The sequence below is a fragment of the Plasmodium gallinaceum genome (genome assembly GCF_900005855.1).
Source record: "Plasmodium gallinaceum strain 8A genome assembly, contig: PGAL8A_v1_76, whole genome shotgun sequence".
NCBI lineage: Eukaryota > Apicomplexa > Aconoidasida > Haemosporida > Plasmodiidae > Plasmodium > Plasmodium gallinaceum.
In genome coordinates, this window is record NW_021628238.1 from 1,119,372 (window position 1) to 1,130,740 (window position 11,369).

At 16.7% G+C, this 11,369-nt stretch overlaps 4 protein-coding genes across 4 annotated transcripts; 2 read left to right on the forward strand and 2 right to left on the reverse strand.

The window, feature by feature from the left end:
* Positions 1-30: 30 nt before the first annotated feature.
* Positions 31-1,812, forward strand: PGAL8A_00219500 (conserved Plasmodium protein, unknown function; the record flags this gene model as incomplete). The annotated part of the gene is made up of 1 exon (XM_028670907.1): positions 31-1,812. One exon carries the CDS (start codon positions 31-33, stop codon positions 1,810-1,812), a length of 1,782 nt encoding a protein of 593 aa, XP_028527613.1.
* Positions 1,813-2,790: 978 nt separating this feature from the next.
* On the reverse strand, positions 2,791-3,690 carry PGAL8A_00219600 (conserved Plasmodium protein, unknown function; the record flags this gene model as incomplete). The annotated part of the gene is made up of 1 exon (XM_028670908.1): positions 2,791-3,690. One exon carries the CDS (start codon positions 3,688-3,690, stop codon positions 2,791-2,793), a length of 900 nt encoding a protein of 299 aa, XP_028527614.1.
* Positions 3,691-5,202: 1,512 nt separating this feature from the next.
* On the reverse strand, positions 5,203-5,838 carry PGAL8A_00219700 (60S ribosomal protein L29, putative; the record flags this gene model as incomplete). The annotated part of the gene is made up of 3 exons (XM_028670909.1): positions 5,203-5,304; positions 5,544-5,609; positions 5,803-5,838. 3 exons carry the CDS (start codon positions 5,836-5,838, stop codon positions 5,203-5,205), a joined length of 204 nt encoding a protein of 67 aa, XP_028527615.1.
* A 597-nt stretch (positions 5,839-6,435) lies between these two features.
* On the forward strand, positions 6,436-8,010 carry PGAL8A_00219800 (ubiquitin carboxyl-terminal hydrolase, putative; the record flags this gene model as incomplete). The annotated part of the gene is made up of 9 exons (XM_028670911.1): positions 6,436-6,567; positions 6,685-6,735; positions 6,832-6,900; positions 7,063-7,135; positions 7,220-7,287; positions 7,360-7,440; positions 7,659-7,712; positions 7,780-7,839; positions 7,918-8,010. The coding sequence occupies 9 exons, from the start codon at positions 6,436-6,438 to the stop codon at positions 8,008-8,010; spliced, it is 681 nt and encodes a 226-aa protein (XP_028527616.1).
* Between the last annotated feature and the right edge of the window lie 3,359 nt (positions 8,011-11,369).

The window sequence follows — 11,369 nt, forward strand, 5'->3', positions numbered from 1 at the left end:
AAAAAGAAAAAAAAAAAAAAAGAGAGAAAAATGTTAATTTCTGAGGATAATATTATTAAAAGTAGTGACTATATATCATCCTTTGAAACAAATAAAGAAAAATTAGCATTATTTAGAAATAAAAATTTAAGCAGAAGAGTATTTGTATGGAATAAGTTGAAATTTTTACCAAATAATAATGAACAAAACTTCCAGAAGTACAACATAAATAATGAAACAAATTTGCAAAATTATATTTCCGATAAAAATACTTCTTATTCTTGTGATAATGATAATAAATGTGTAAGATTTCCTAGGCGTAGTGGAGCTGCGTCGGTGTTATATAAAAATTATATATATATTTTTGGAGGATATAAATCAAAAAAAAGATTAAATGATTTTTATAAGTACAATATTATAGAAAATAAGTGGATAAAAATTATTGAAGAAAATTGTCCATCTGCAAGAGAGAATAATCCATCCTTTTTATATAAAGGAAAAATGTATATAATTGGAGGTTATCAAGGAAATAAAAATTGGTTAAATGATTTTTATTCTTTTAATTTAAATATTGAAAAGTGGGAAATTGTTGATGTGAATGAAAAAAGTAAAGTAAATGCTCCATCCTCTTTATTTGGTTTTGCTTTATCTATTGATGAATCCAAAGGGGTATTATATTTATTTGGAGGTTTTGATGGTTTAAGATTACACAATAAAATGTATGCTTATAATATAGAAAAAAAAAAATGGATATATGTAAATGAAAGTGGTGATATACCTAGTCCTAGATCATGTTCTGTTGGTCATATTTGTGATGGTTATTTTTATTTATTTGGTGGTTTTAGTGGAGAAAATGCACTTAATTGTTTATATGAATATCATTTAAAAACGGGTATTTGGACAAAAATGAAATATAATATGAATAAAGAGACATTAAGAAATAGTAAGCTAATATATAATAATGAAAAGAAAGGATGTTCTCATAATAAAAATAATTATTGTGATATTCCTATTCCCAGGTATTTTTCAGGGTCCTTTTTACATAATAAATGTATATATATATTAGGAGGCTATAATGAATATTCAGGTCGCTTAAATGATTTTTATAAATTTGATATACATCAAAGAATATGGACACAAATTAATACAACAAATAATTTTTCAGGGAGAAGTAATATGAATCTACATCTTTATAAAAATGTGATATATTGCATTGCCGGGTTTGATGGAGAGAATTTTTTAAATGATGTCTATGCGTTGAAATTAGAAAATGTATATGTTCAACCTTCTTCCTTACTTAGTAGCTATAAATTTATGGTTAATAACCCTAGATATGCTGATGTTATTTTTATTCTACAAAATCGCTATATATATGGTTGTAAATCCATTTTGTCAGCAAGATGTCCTAGTTTTAATTCTATATTTGACTTGCATTTCACAAAAGAAACAACAGGGATCTCGCATAATATCATGCCTATACCTATTAACGATATACCATATGATATATTTTTAATTGTTATAAATTATTTGTATACAGACGAATTATCTTTGAATTATTCATTGGAAACTTATACCAAAATTTTAGTTACTGCAGGGAATTTTAATATTTTTAGATTATTACAATTATGTGAACTGATTATCAGTAATCACATAAATGAAATAAATGTTTTAGATATTGTCCTTTTAAGCTATAAATATAATTGCAAGCAATTATGTAAATTTTGTTTGGATTTTATAATTAATAATAAGTTGTTAGATGATAATAAAATCAATAGATTAATAATAGAACCATATTTATTAGGAGAAATTTATAAAAGATCCTTATGCAATTAAAATATGTCAAGAAAAAATTCATATATTATTTGTAAACTTTTTTTGTTTATTTTAATAATTTTATAGAGAGCATTTTTTCTTTTTTTCAAAAAAAAAATATATTAATTTTAATTCGGTATATTTTAATCAAAATTAGAGAAATATCCATACATTTATATGTCTATTTACGAATACTACTGTAATTTGTTATATTAAAAGTAATAATACTAAGATAAAACTCGATATAATTTATAATTTTGTTTTATCACAATTAATTTTTATTGTAGCTTATTTTTTTTTTTTTTTCTAATAAACGTATATGCATCTATATATATACTTATTTATTTTATTTTTTAAATTATAAATAAAACGATTTAACTCAGAGTTCCAAATATATTAATAGTTTGTTTAATTTTTTATGTAATTTTTTTTTTTTTTTTTTTTTTTTTTTTTTTTTTAAAGTGTTTTTATATGAATTTTAATTTGAATAATTATACATATATACCAATTAAAGTTTTATTTTCCTGTTTACTAGGGAAGTTTTATATTTTTAAAAAGTGTATATAAGTGTCTATTGAAAATATAAATAAAAATGCCATAATTTTATAAATTTGTGCTTTCATTTAAAAAATTAGTACCCAAAGAAAAGATGTTATATATGCATATGGTGTACTTTTGAAATTTTTATCATTTTCTTATAATATATAAGTTTTAAGAAAAAAACAAGAGTTCATCACCGTATAAATAATATAATTGAAAAAAAAAAAAAAAAAATGTTCAAATAAAAAAAAAAAAACTTATTAAAAATAATAACGTTAATTTTTTTTTATATAATTAAGGTTATACATTAATAAAATATACAAAAATTAAATTATAAATGATTCTAAGATACAAAAAGAAAGTAGTAAGAAAAGATAGGTTAAATTAGCAAATATAATTCTATGAATACTAAATAATATAAAATAAAAGGTAATAGATGGAAATGGATATAATAAAAAGTTATGAGGCACTAAAGCATTTAGGTAATGGTGGTCTATATGTATATTTATCTACTATAACCAAATTTTTAATAATATTTTTTTCTAATTCTTCGTTTATTAAATTATCATTTAGTGTAATATTAGCTACTTTTTGATTTACTTTTATATGGGGAAATGAAAACTTCCATTCTCCGTTTACTATACCTTTTGCTGAAATATTATCTCGAATTTTTCTTTCATTTAAATAAAGATCACCAATTATTTTTCCTCTAAAAGGCCTCATAGTGTATTTGATATATTTAAGATAAAAGTAAACATTATTTTTAACTTCTTTATCTACAATATAATAAAAATTACATATTCTTATAATTTTTTTATTTTCATCATAATTATTTACAGTATTTTTATTTTCAATATTACAGACTTCGTTTTCTTTACTGTTCATATTTAATTCATTATCATTTTTATCTTCTATGTCTTCATTGTGTTCTTTACATTCTTTTTCTTCTTCATTTTCATCATTTTTTTTACAATTTTTTAAAAAAAATTTATGACTATTAATGTAAATAGGATTCCAAAATAAACAATTTATTCCATTAAATGGCAATGTATGACATACTTCAAATAAGTTTTTTTTATTTGGAGGTCTATTTGTAAATTCAGAAAAAAATTTAATATTTAATTGTTCCATTTTAACCCATCTTTTCTGATGGGTATGCCAAGGATATTTATCAACACACGGCCAAAACGCCTGCCTAGTTCTCGAATCTCTAGCTCTATATGGTGATTTATACATACGAAAATAAGGATACATAATATTTTTATGTTTAAATTGTCTCCTATTAGGTGTTCCAATTGCACTTTTAATCCATATATGAACTCTTTTACCTTCATCCTTATTTATTTTAATTGATGACATTTTGACAAAAAAAATTTCCAAAAATTAAACTATGACATATATTTCTTTTTTTTTTTTTTTTTTATATAAGTAAATATAAGCAAACATTAGTAGTTGTTCATCATTTATAAATTATATTAAATACAAAAAATTAAAAAACAAATTTAATTAATCATAACAAAAAAAAAAAAAAAAAAAATATACTTACAAAGATAATTATATCAACTAAAAAATAGGATAAAAAAAAAAAAAAAATGAACGTTTAATATATAATATATTATTATATAAACAAAAAAATATAAAAATTGTAGAGTTCTTAAATTATAGGGAAATCTAATTTTAGAGAAATATTATTTTTGAAATAATCTTTTTTTTATAACTATTAAATAATATTTTGTAATAAGTTTAATACATATGTCTCATATTTTTTCTTAATGCATGTATTACACCCCTGAATTAATTACATAAATATGACTATTCTTGAATAACTTAAAATATTAAAATTTATATTTTTACAATATACATTTTATGGGTTCTATTATTCAAATTTAGGAATCACAAACAAAGAAAAAAAAAAAAAAAATGAATTAAAAAATATATTTAAACTTTAAAAGAGTAAAATGAAGAATTAATACGTAAAAGATATATACATTTTGTATTCAATGATTATATTCATTTCTATTTAATATTTTTCTTACATAAATGATAGTATTGATTTATATAAATATATATATATTTAAATTAAATGAATTAGTAAGCAATAGTGAAATTATTAATTTTTTTTATTAAAAAACCTAAATATATAATAAACTATAAAAATATTATTAAACTTTTTTTGTTCTTATAAATGTTATTATGAAAGTGGTAGCGAATTTTGTGAATAGCTAGTAAATAAATAATATAATAAAAACTATATCAAAAGCAAAATAATAGAAGCAAAATTAAGGAAATTTAAAACAAATTATTATAAATACATTGAGATAATTTGTTAGAACTAAGACATCTTTGATATATAATAAAATTAAATTTAATGGAATATTAATAAAGATATATATTCTTCCGTATATATGAAGTGAAATAATTAAAAAAAAAAAAAAGTATAATATTTTTATATTTAGAAAGCTATGTAAATAGTAAAAATACATAAATTTTTATTATAAATATCATTAAAAATTTAATGAATTATAGATTTTTAATATATAATAATATTTTAGAAAAATACTGTTACTCTTTTTTAAAATATTTTTAAAATTTTAATTAATAGAATTTATTTCTATAAATATTTAATCATGAGATTAATAATTTTTTTTTTTTTCATTACTTGAAGTTATTTTATAGTTCATTAAAATTTATATTTACATTTATAAATATTTAATATATTTTCTTAAAGATTTTATAAAAAGCTAAAAGTATAATCAAGTAATTCATAACAAACAATTTAATCATTAGTTATAAAAAAAAAAATAAATTTTAGTACTTTTAGATTTATTATCATAATGTTTTCACTGTAACATCCAAACTTTATCAAAATGTTCAATTCTTTGATTCTTGTTTATTCTTTAATTTTAATTCTCTTTTTTTTTTCAATAATCCTTTTAAGCAATATTTCTGATTTTTAAAAAACTTGGGGTCCAACTATCAAAAAAAAAAAAAAATAAAAATAAAACAATAAATAAAAAAAAAATTTTAAATGAAACAATTAAAAAGACATTGTATGTATCAATATTACAACAAAAATAAATAGTTATAAAAAGATACATCTTATAAAAGTTAAACATAAAAGTTAAATATTGAAAAAAAATAAAATAATATACTTTTTTTAAACAAAAATGTAAAATAATTAATATTAAAATATATATTCAATATTCATTTACCCCTTTGCGAGACATAAATTTAAACTTTTTGGGTTTCTTTATTCCATTTTTATGAGCTTTTCTATTCTATAATAAAAAGAAAAAAAAAAAAACATATTTCAATAGCAATTTTATATAACTTAGTTAAAAATGTGGAAAATATAAAAAAAAAAAAAAAAAAAAGATAAAAAGAACATAAAAAAAATATTAAAAACAATAAAAACACTAATACAAATATATAAAATTAAATTCTTATTTAAATATCAAAGATCTAATTTACTTGGTTATGATTTGTGTGATTTTTTGATTTTGCCATGATTCTTAATTTTTTGTTTTAAGTTTTATATAAATTTTGTATTATTCAAAAAAGATAAATATTTTCTTTATTATATATATTTATAAAAGTTATTTAATTGTTTTATTAATTATAAAAAAAAAAAATTTTTTTTTTGTAATTTTAATTAAATGTAAGTACTAAATTAATTTTTTAAAACAGAAAATGCATAAAATTATTCATTATATTTTCACTTTAGTCCCTTATTATAAAAAGAAAAAATAAAAAAAATAAAAAAAAACCATGACATTATGAGAATATAAAAGAGAATTTTTTATTTTTTTTTTTCATTTATTTAATTTTCATTTTTTAAAAAAAAAAGTTGATACGTTAAGCCAAAAGATACTTTCATAAATTACAAAAAATAATTACTATATAAAGTAACGAATAAATATTATTCTGTGGATAATAAAATATTAAATTTAAGAAAGACTATGAAATAATAAAAATTAAAAAAGTAAAAAATTTTATATAAAAAATAAATGTTTTTATGATTATTTTTATATTTCATATATAAATAGGTAGGTAAAATTGATTTATTTTAAAAAAAAAAAAAAATATCAAAAAATATTAAAAAAGATGCTAAAAAAAAATATATGGATACCTATAGAATCAAATCCAGATTCTATGTTTTTATATTCTTGTAAACTTGGTCAATCAAAATTAAAATTTTTAGATATATATGGATTTCATAAAGAATTATTAGATATGGTTAATTAAAATTATTTCATACTTTAGAAAAAAGAAAAATTCTATTAATAATATAGTTTCACACAATTATAAAAACTAATAATATAATTTTCCTTTTTTTTTATAAATCTTTAATAGATACCTAAACCAGTTCACGCAATAATATTTTTATATCCTCTAAGTGAAAAGGTATTAATGATTAAATGATTTTTTTATTTTTTTTTTCCCTCCTTCATTATATTTTTTAATAATAAGTAATACAATTTTTTAATTTATTTAAATAAGCTTAACGGAAATAATTCAAACGATGGGTATATAAAAAAAAATATTGACAACATATGGTTCATTAAACAAGTAAACATTTAAAATTTTATATTAGACATTAAAACGTATATATACATTTATTCATATAACAAAATGTCTTACAATTTTCCATATTTTGTTTTTCCTTTTTTTTTTTTTTTATTTTTCTTTTGCATCTTGCATTATTTGTCACTTTTTATTATTTCTAATAAGAATATTCGTAATTCTTGCGGTACAATTGCTCTTTTGCATTTGCATAATAATTTAAAAAATAAATTCTTATTAGGTAACTTTTGACATTTATATAATTTAATATTTCTTTTTTTTTATGATCGAAAATATATAATTTAAACATTCTTACTTTATTAAGATAGGGGTTCAATCGCTGATAATTTTTTTAATAAAGTTAAAGATATGACCCCAGATGAAAGAGCAAAAGTATTAATTGAATTTTATTTTTTTTTTTTTTTTTTTTTCTCTAATTAGTTTATATAATTTTTTTATTTTAAGGAATTTGAAAACACTAAAAGTTTTGAATTGTTACATCATGAATTTGCTGGAGAAGATTTAGGCACAGAAGAAATTGTTGATGTAAATTATAGAATATTTTTCTAAAAAAAACGAAACATTTTTATAAAAAAAAAGAAACATTTTTCTAAAAAAAAGGAAACATTTTTATAAAAAAAAAGAAACATTTTTATAAAAAAAAACGAAACATTTTTCTAAAAAAAACGAAACATTTTTATAAAAAAAACGAAAAATTTTTATAAAAAAAAACTATATTAAATCATATATATTTTTTACATTAGGTTGACACACATTTCATTGTGTTTATAGAAATAGATGGCCACGTAGTTGAACTAGTAAGATCTCTGAAATTATTTTTTATTATTACAAATATATATATTTAATATTTTTTACTTTATAAAGGATGGAAGAAAAAACGAACCTATTATTCACTGCTTAACTACTCCAGATAATTTTTTATATGTAATTTCTTCTTTTCTTATTTAACATAATAAATAAATATATATGTATTTATATTTTTTAATTTATCAATATTTTTAGGATGCTGCAAATATAATAAAAAAGAACTTCATAGACAAATGTTTTGATGATAACAGATTTTCAGCATTAGCAGTTGTTTCAAATACTAATTAAATTTGATAATATATTGTGAAATGAACTAACAAAAAATATTTTTACTTTGAATTTTTTTTATATTTCTTATAATCAATATTCCACAATTTTTAATTACAATTTAATATATTTGAAGTATCATTTTTATTTTATATATATATATATATATATATATATATATATATATATATATTTTTTTTTTTTTAAATTAAATAACCTTATGAGGTTTATATAATAATAGAAAAGCTTAATTGGAGCTACTTTTTCAGAAGAACATCAAATAATATTTAGCTTTATTTATTTTTTTTTTTTTATTGAAACAAATAAAACATAATTATTAATAATTTTTTTCTATTTTGTTGTAAACCTAATTTATTTATTTTATTTTTTTTTTTTTTAAATATAAAAAAAAAATTAATATTTGATATCTTTAGCACTTAATCGCAGTATTTTATGAATTAACAAGTAAACCACACAAAAAAAAAAAAAAAAATAAAATAAAATATAATAAAACTAGTATGAATGTATAAATAAAAATAAAATAACTTAAGATATAATATTGTTAAATAAAATGGCATAAAATAGAGTAATAGAATATATCATGAAATAAAGAAATATATCTTTTTCTAGCTTAAGGTATTTTTTATTAAATTGAAATGGAAAGAAAAGATATAATCACATAAATATACATTTATACCTTCCTACATTTATATTTAGTATGATTTTAAAAAAAAATAAATTTTCTTTAAAATCCTTTAATAAATTATTCGTGTGCGAATAAGAACATATAAAGATTAATGCTAATTTATTTTTATTTAATATTGACAATTCTTACATATTAAATGTAGTTATCTACCAAAAAAAAAAAAAAAAAAAAAATTATAATAATACAAAACGATAAAAAATCCATTATATTAAAAAAAAAAAATAAAAAAAAAAAAAAGCTATTCCTTTTTATTATCATATATTAACTAAAATAGCTGTAGTTTATAATGAGAATTTCAATGTTGGTTTGCATGTAATAGCTACAGTTTGCATGAAATTTAAAATAATTAAAAAAAATATAAAATTTATGTAATTTTATAATTTAATTAACATAATAAATATTTATATAATTTATATAAAATTTTAGTAAATGTAACATAAATTGCATATGTGTAATTTTTTAAATATATATATATATATTTAGACATAAGCTAAATTTTTTATTTCATTTGTATTTTTAATATAAAATTTTTGGTAATTATAAAAAAAAAAAAAAAAAAAAAAAAAATTACAAATTATTCATACATTTCGATTGATATTATATACATTTTTTTTTTATTATTAAAAATAACATTAAAAAAATTAGGCGTATTTTTGTATTAAAATATAAGATTTTTTCAAATTTTTGCATAAAATATTATGAATTATTTTTTTTTTTAAAACCTAAATTAAAGTTGCATTTATGTGTAGTTCTATCATAAATAATATTTTTTTGAGGATTATGTAATTTATGTCTACTTGTATCCTAAATAAATTAAAAAATTGTGTATTTATATATATGAATAAATGCATTCGTGTATTACCTTTTTTCATTATATGCACATAGATTATTATTTTTAATCTCTTATAATAATTCTTTTATGATGAATATCACCATAAAAAAAATAAAATTTTGTATTAACATTGTAAAGATATAAACTATAAATACTAACACATAATTATATTTAATAAAAAACTTTACATATATTTATAATGAAAATTGTTATACTATATTTTTTTTTTTTATATATATATATATTTATTTTTTTCTTTTTTAGCATGCATTTGTTAAATTAAAATTTAGAATTATACTTAATCACTTTTTATATTATCCAAAGAATTTATTGTTATTAAGTTACTTTTTCTTTTCCAATGAATTATTTATATATAAGAAAAAGTTTTTACTTTTCAATGTTTAAATAAAATTTTTAATTTTATATATGTATATATCTTAACGTACTTTTTTTTTTATTAAGTATTATGAATTATTTTTCTATATATGCCTAATGTTATTTATTATTTTATTACTTTACTATTTGTCTCTAAATATTTGATTAATTATATATATATATTAAATAATTTATATATTAAAAAGAGAATAACTTATAAAAAATAATTACATATGTATATAAAATTGTCTGAAGATCAAAAAAAAAAAAAACTATTTAAAACATTCATTTTGTTGTAATTCAAAAAAAATTTTTTTTATATTATTAAGTTTATATTTTTGAATTTATTAATATATTTATGTTTATAAATTATTAATTTTTATAATTGTATTTTTTAGTTGCACATTATGAAAATATTTTTTCTAAATTTTAGAAAGCATTTTTTTTTTTTTTTTTATTATTTACGTAAACATTTTTATTTGAATTTTTGAATTTAGATTAAATTTAGTTTTCCTTATTTTTTTTATACACTTTTTTAAATAATTAATCTAAATAATTTTAAGCATATAGCTGTGTATTCTTAAAACTAAAAAAAAAAAAAAATGATAAATGACTTTAATATATTGTACATAATAATGTAAAAATGTTTAAATTTATACATTTTAGTTGAAACTAACAACTTAACAGGATTAAATTGAATTATACATTTATAAATATTATAAATAATTTGAATTCATTTCTAATTCATAAAGAAAAGTATTTTTTTTTTTTTTTTTTCTTATTCATAAAATTTGTATGAATATATAATATAAAAAATAATTAAATATTAATTTATCTATTTATATATATATATATGTATTTTTTATATATTGGAATTATATTTCAATGTAAAAGCATCTTAAATAGTAATTATTATAATTTTAGACTATTATTTTTGGAATATTATTTCTTTTCTTTTTTTTTTTTTTTTTATTATTTTTCTTTTTTAACACTATATGAATTTTAAAATTTAGTTTAAGTTTTAGTTTTTTCTATTTATTTTTTTTTAAATATTAATTGGTTTTAATTTTTTCTAAATTGCAACAGCAGTGCAACATATAATACAGAAAACTAAGTTATCATTTGTTTTGTATTAGCATTTTATTTATTTATTTATTTTTTTTTTTTTTTAAATATCTAAATAAATATTATTACTATATATTTATTATTTATTTATTAATTTATTCTTTTTTTTATTAGTTTTAACAGCTTATCTACAAATATATTATTATTATAATATTATTGAAATAAATATAGTATATTCATACAAATGATATTAAATATATTTAAAGTAAAAAAAAAAAAAATAAAAAAAAATAAATAATAAATAGAATAAAATAAATAATAAATAGAATAAATATTAATATACATAATATATAAAATAGTTGTAAATTTGTAATTTAAGATGCAAATTTATATTTAAAAAAA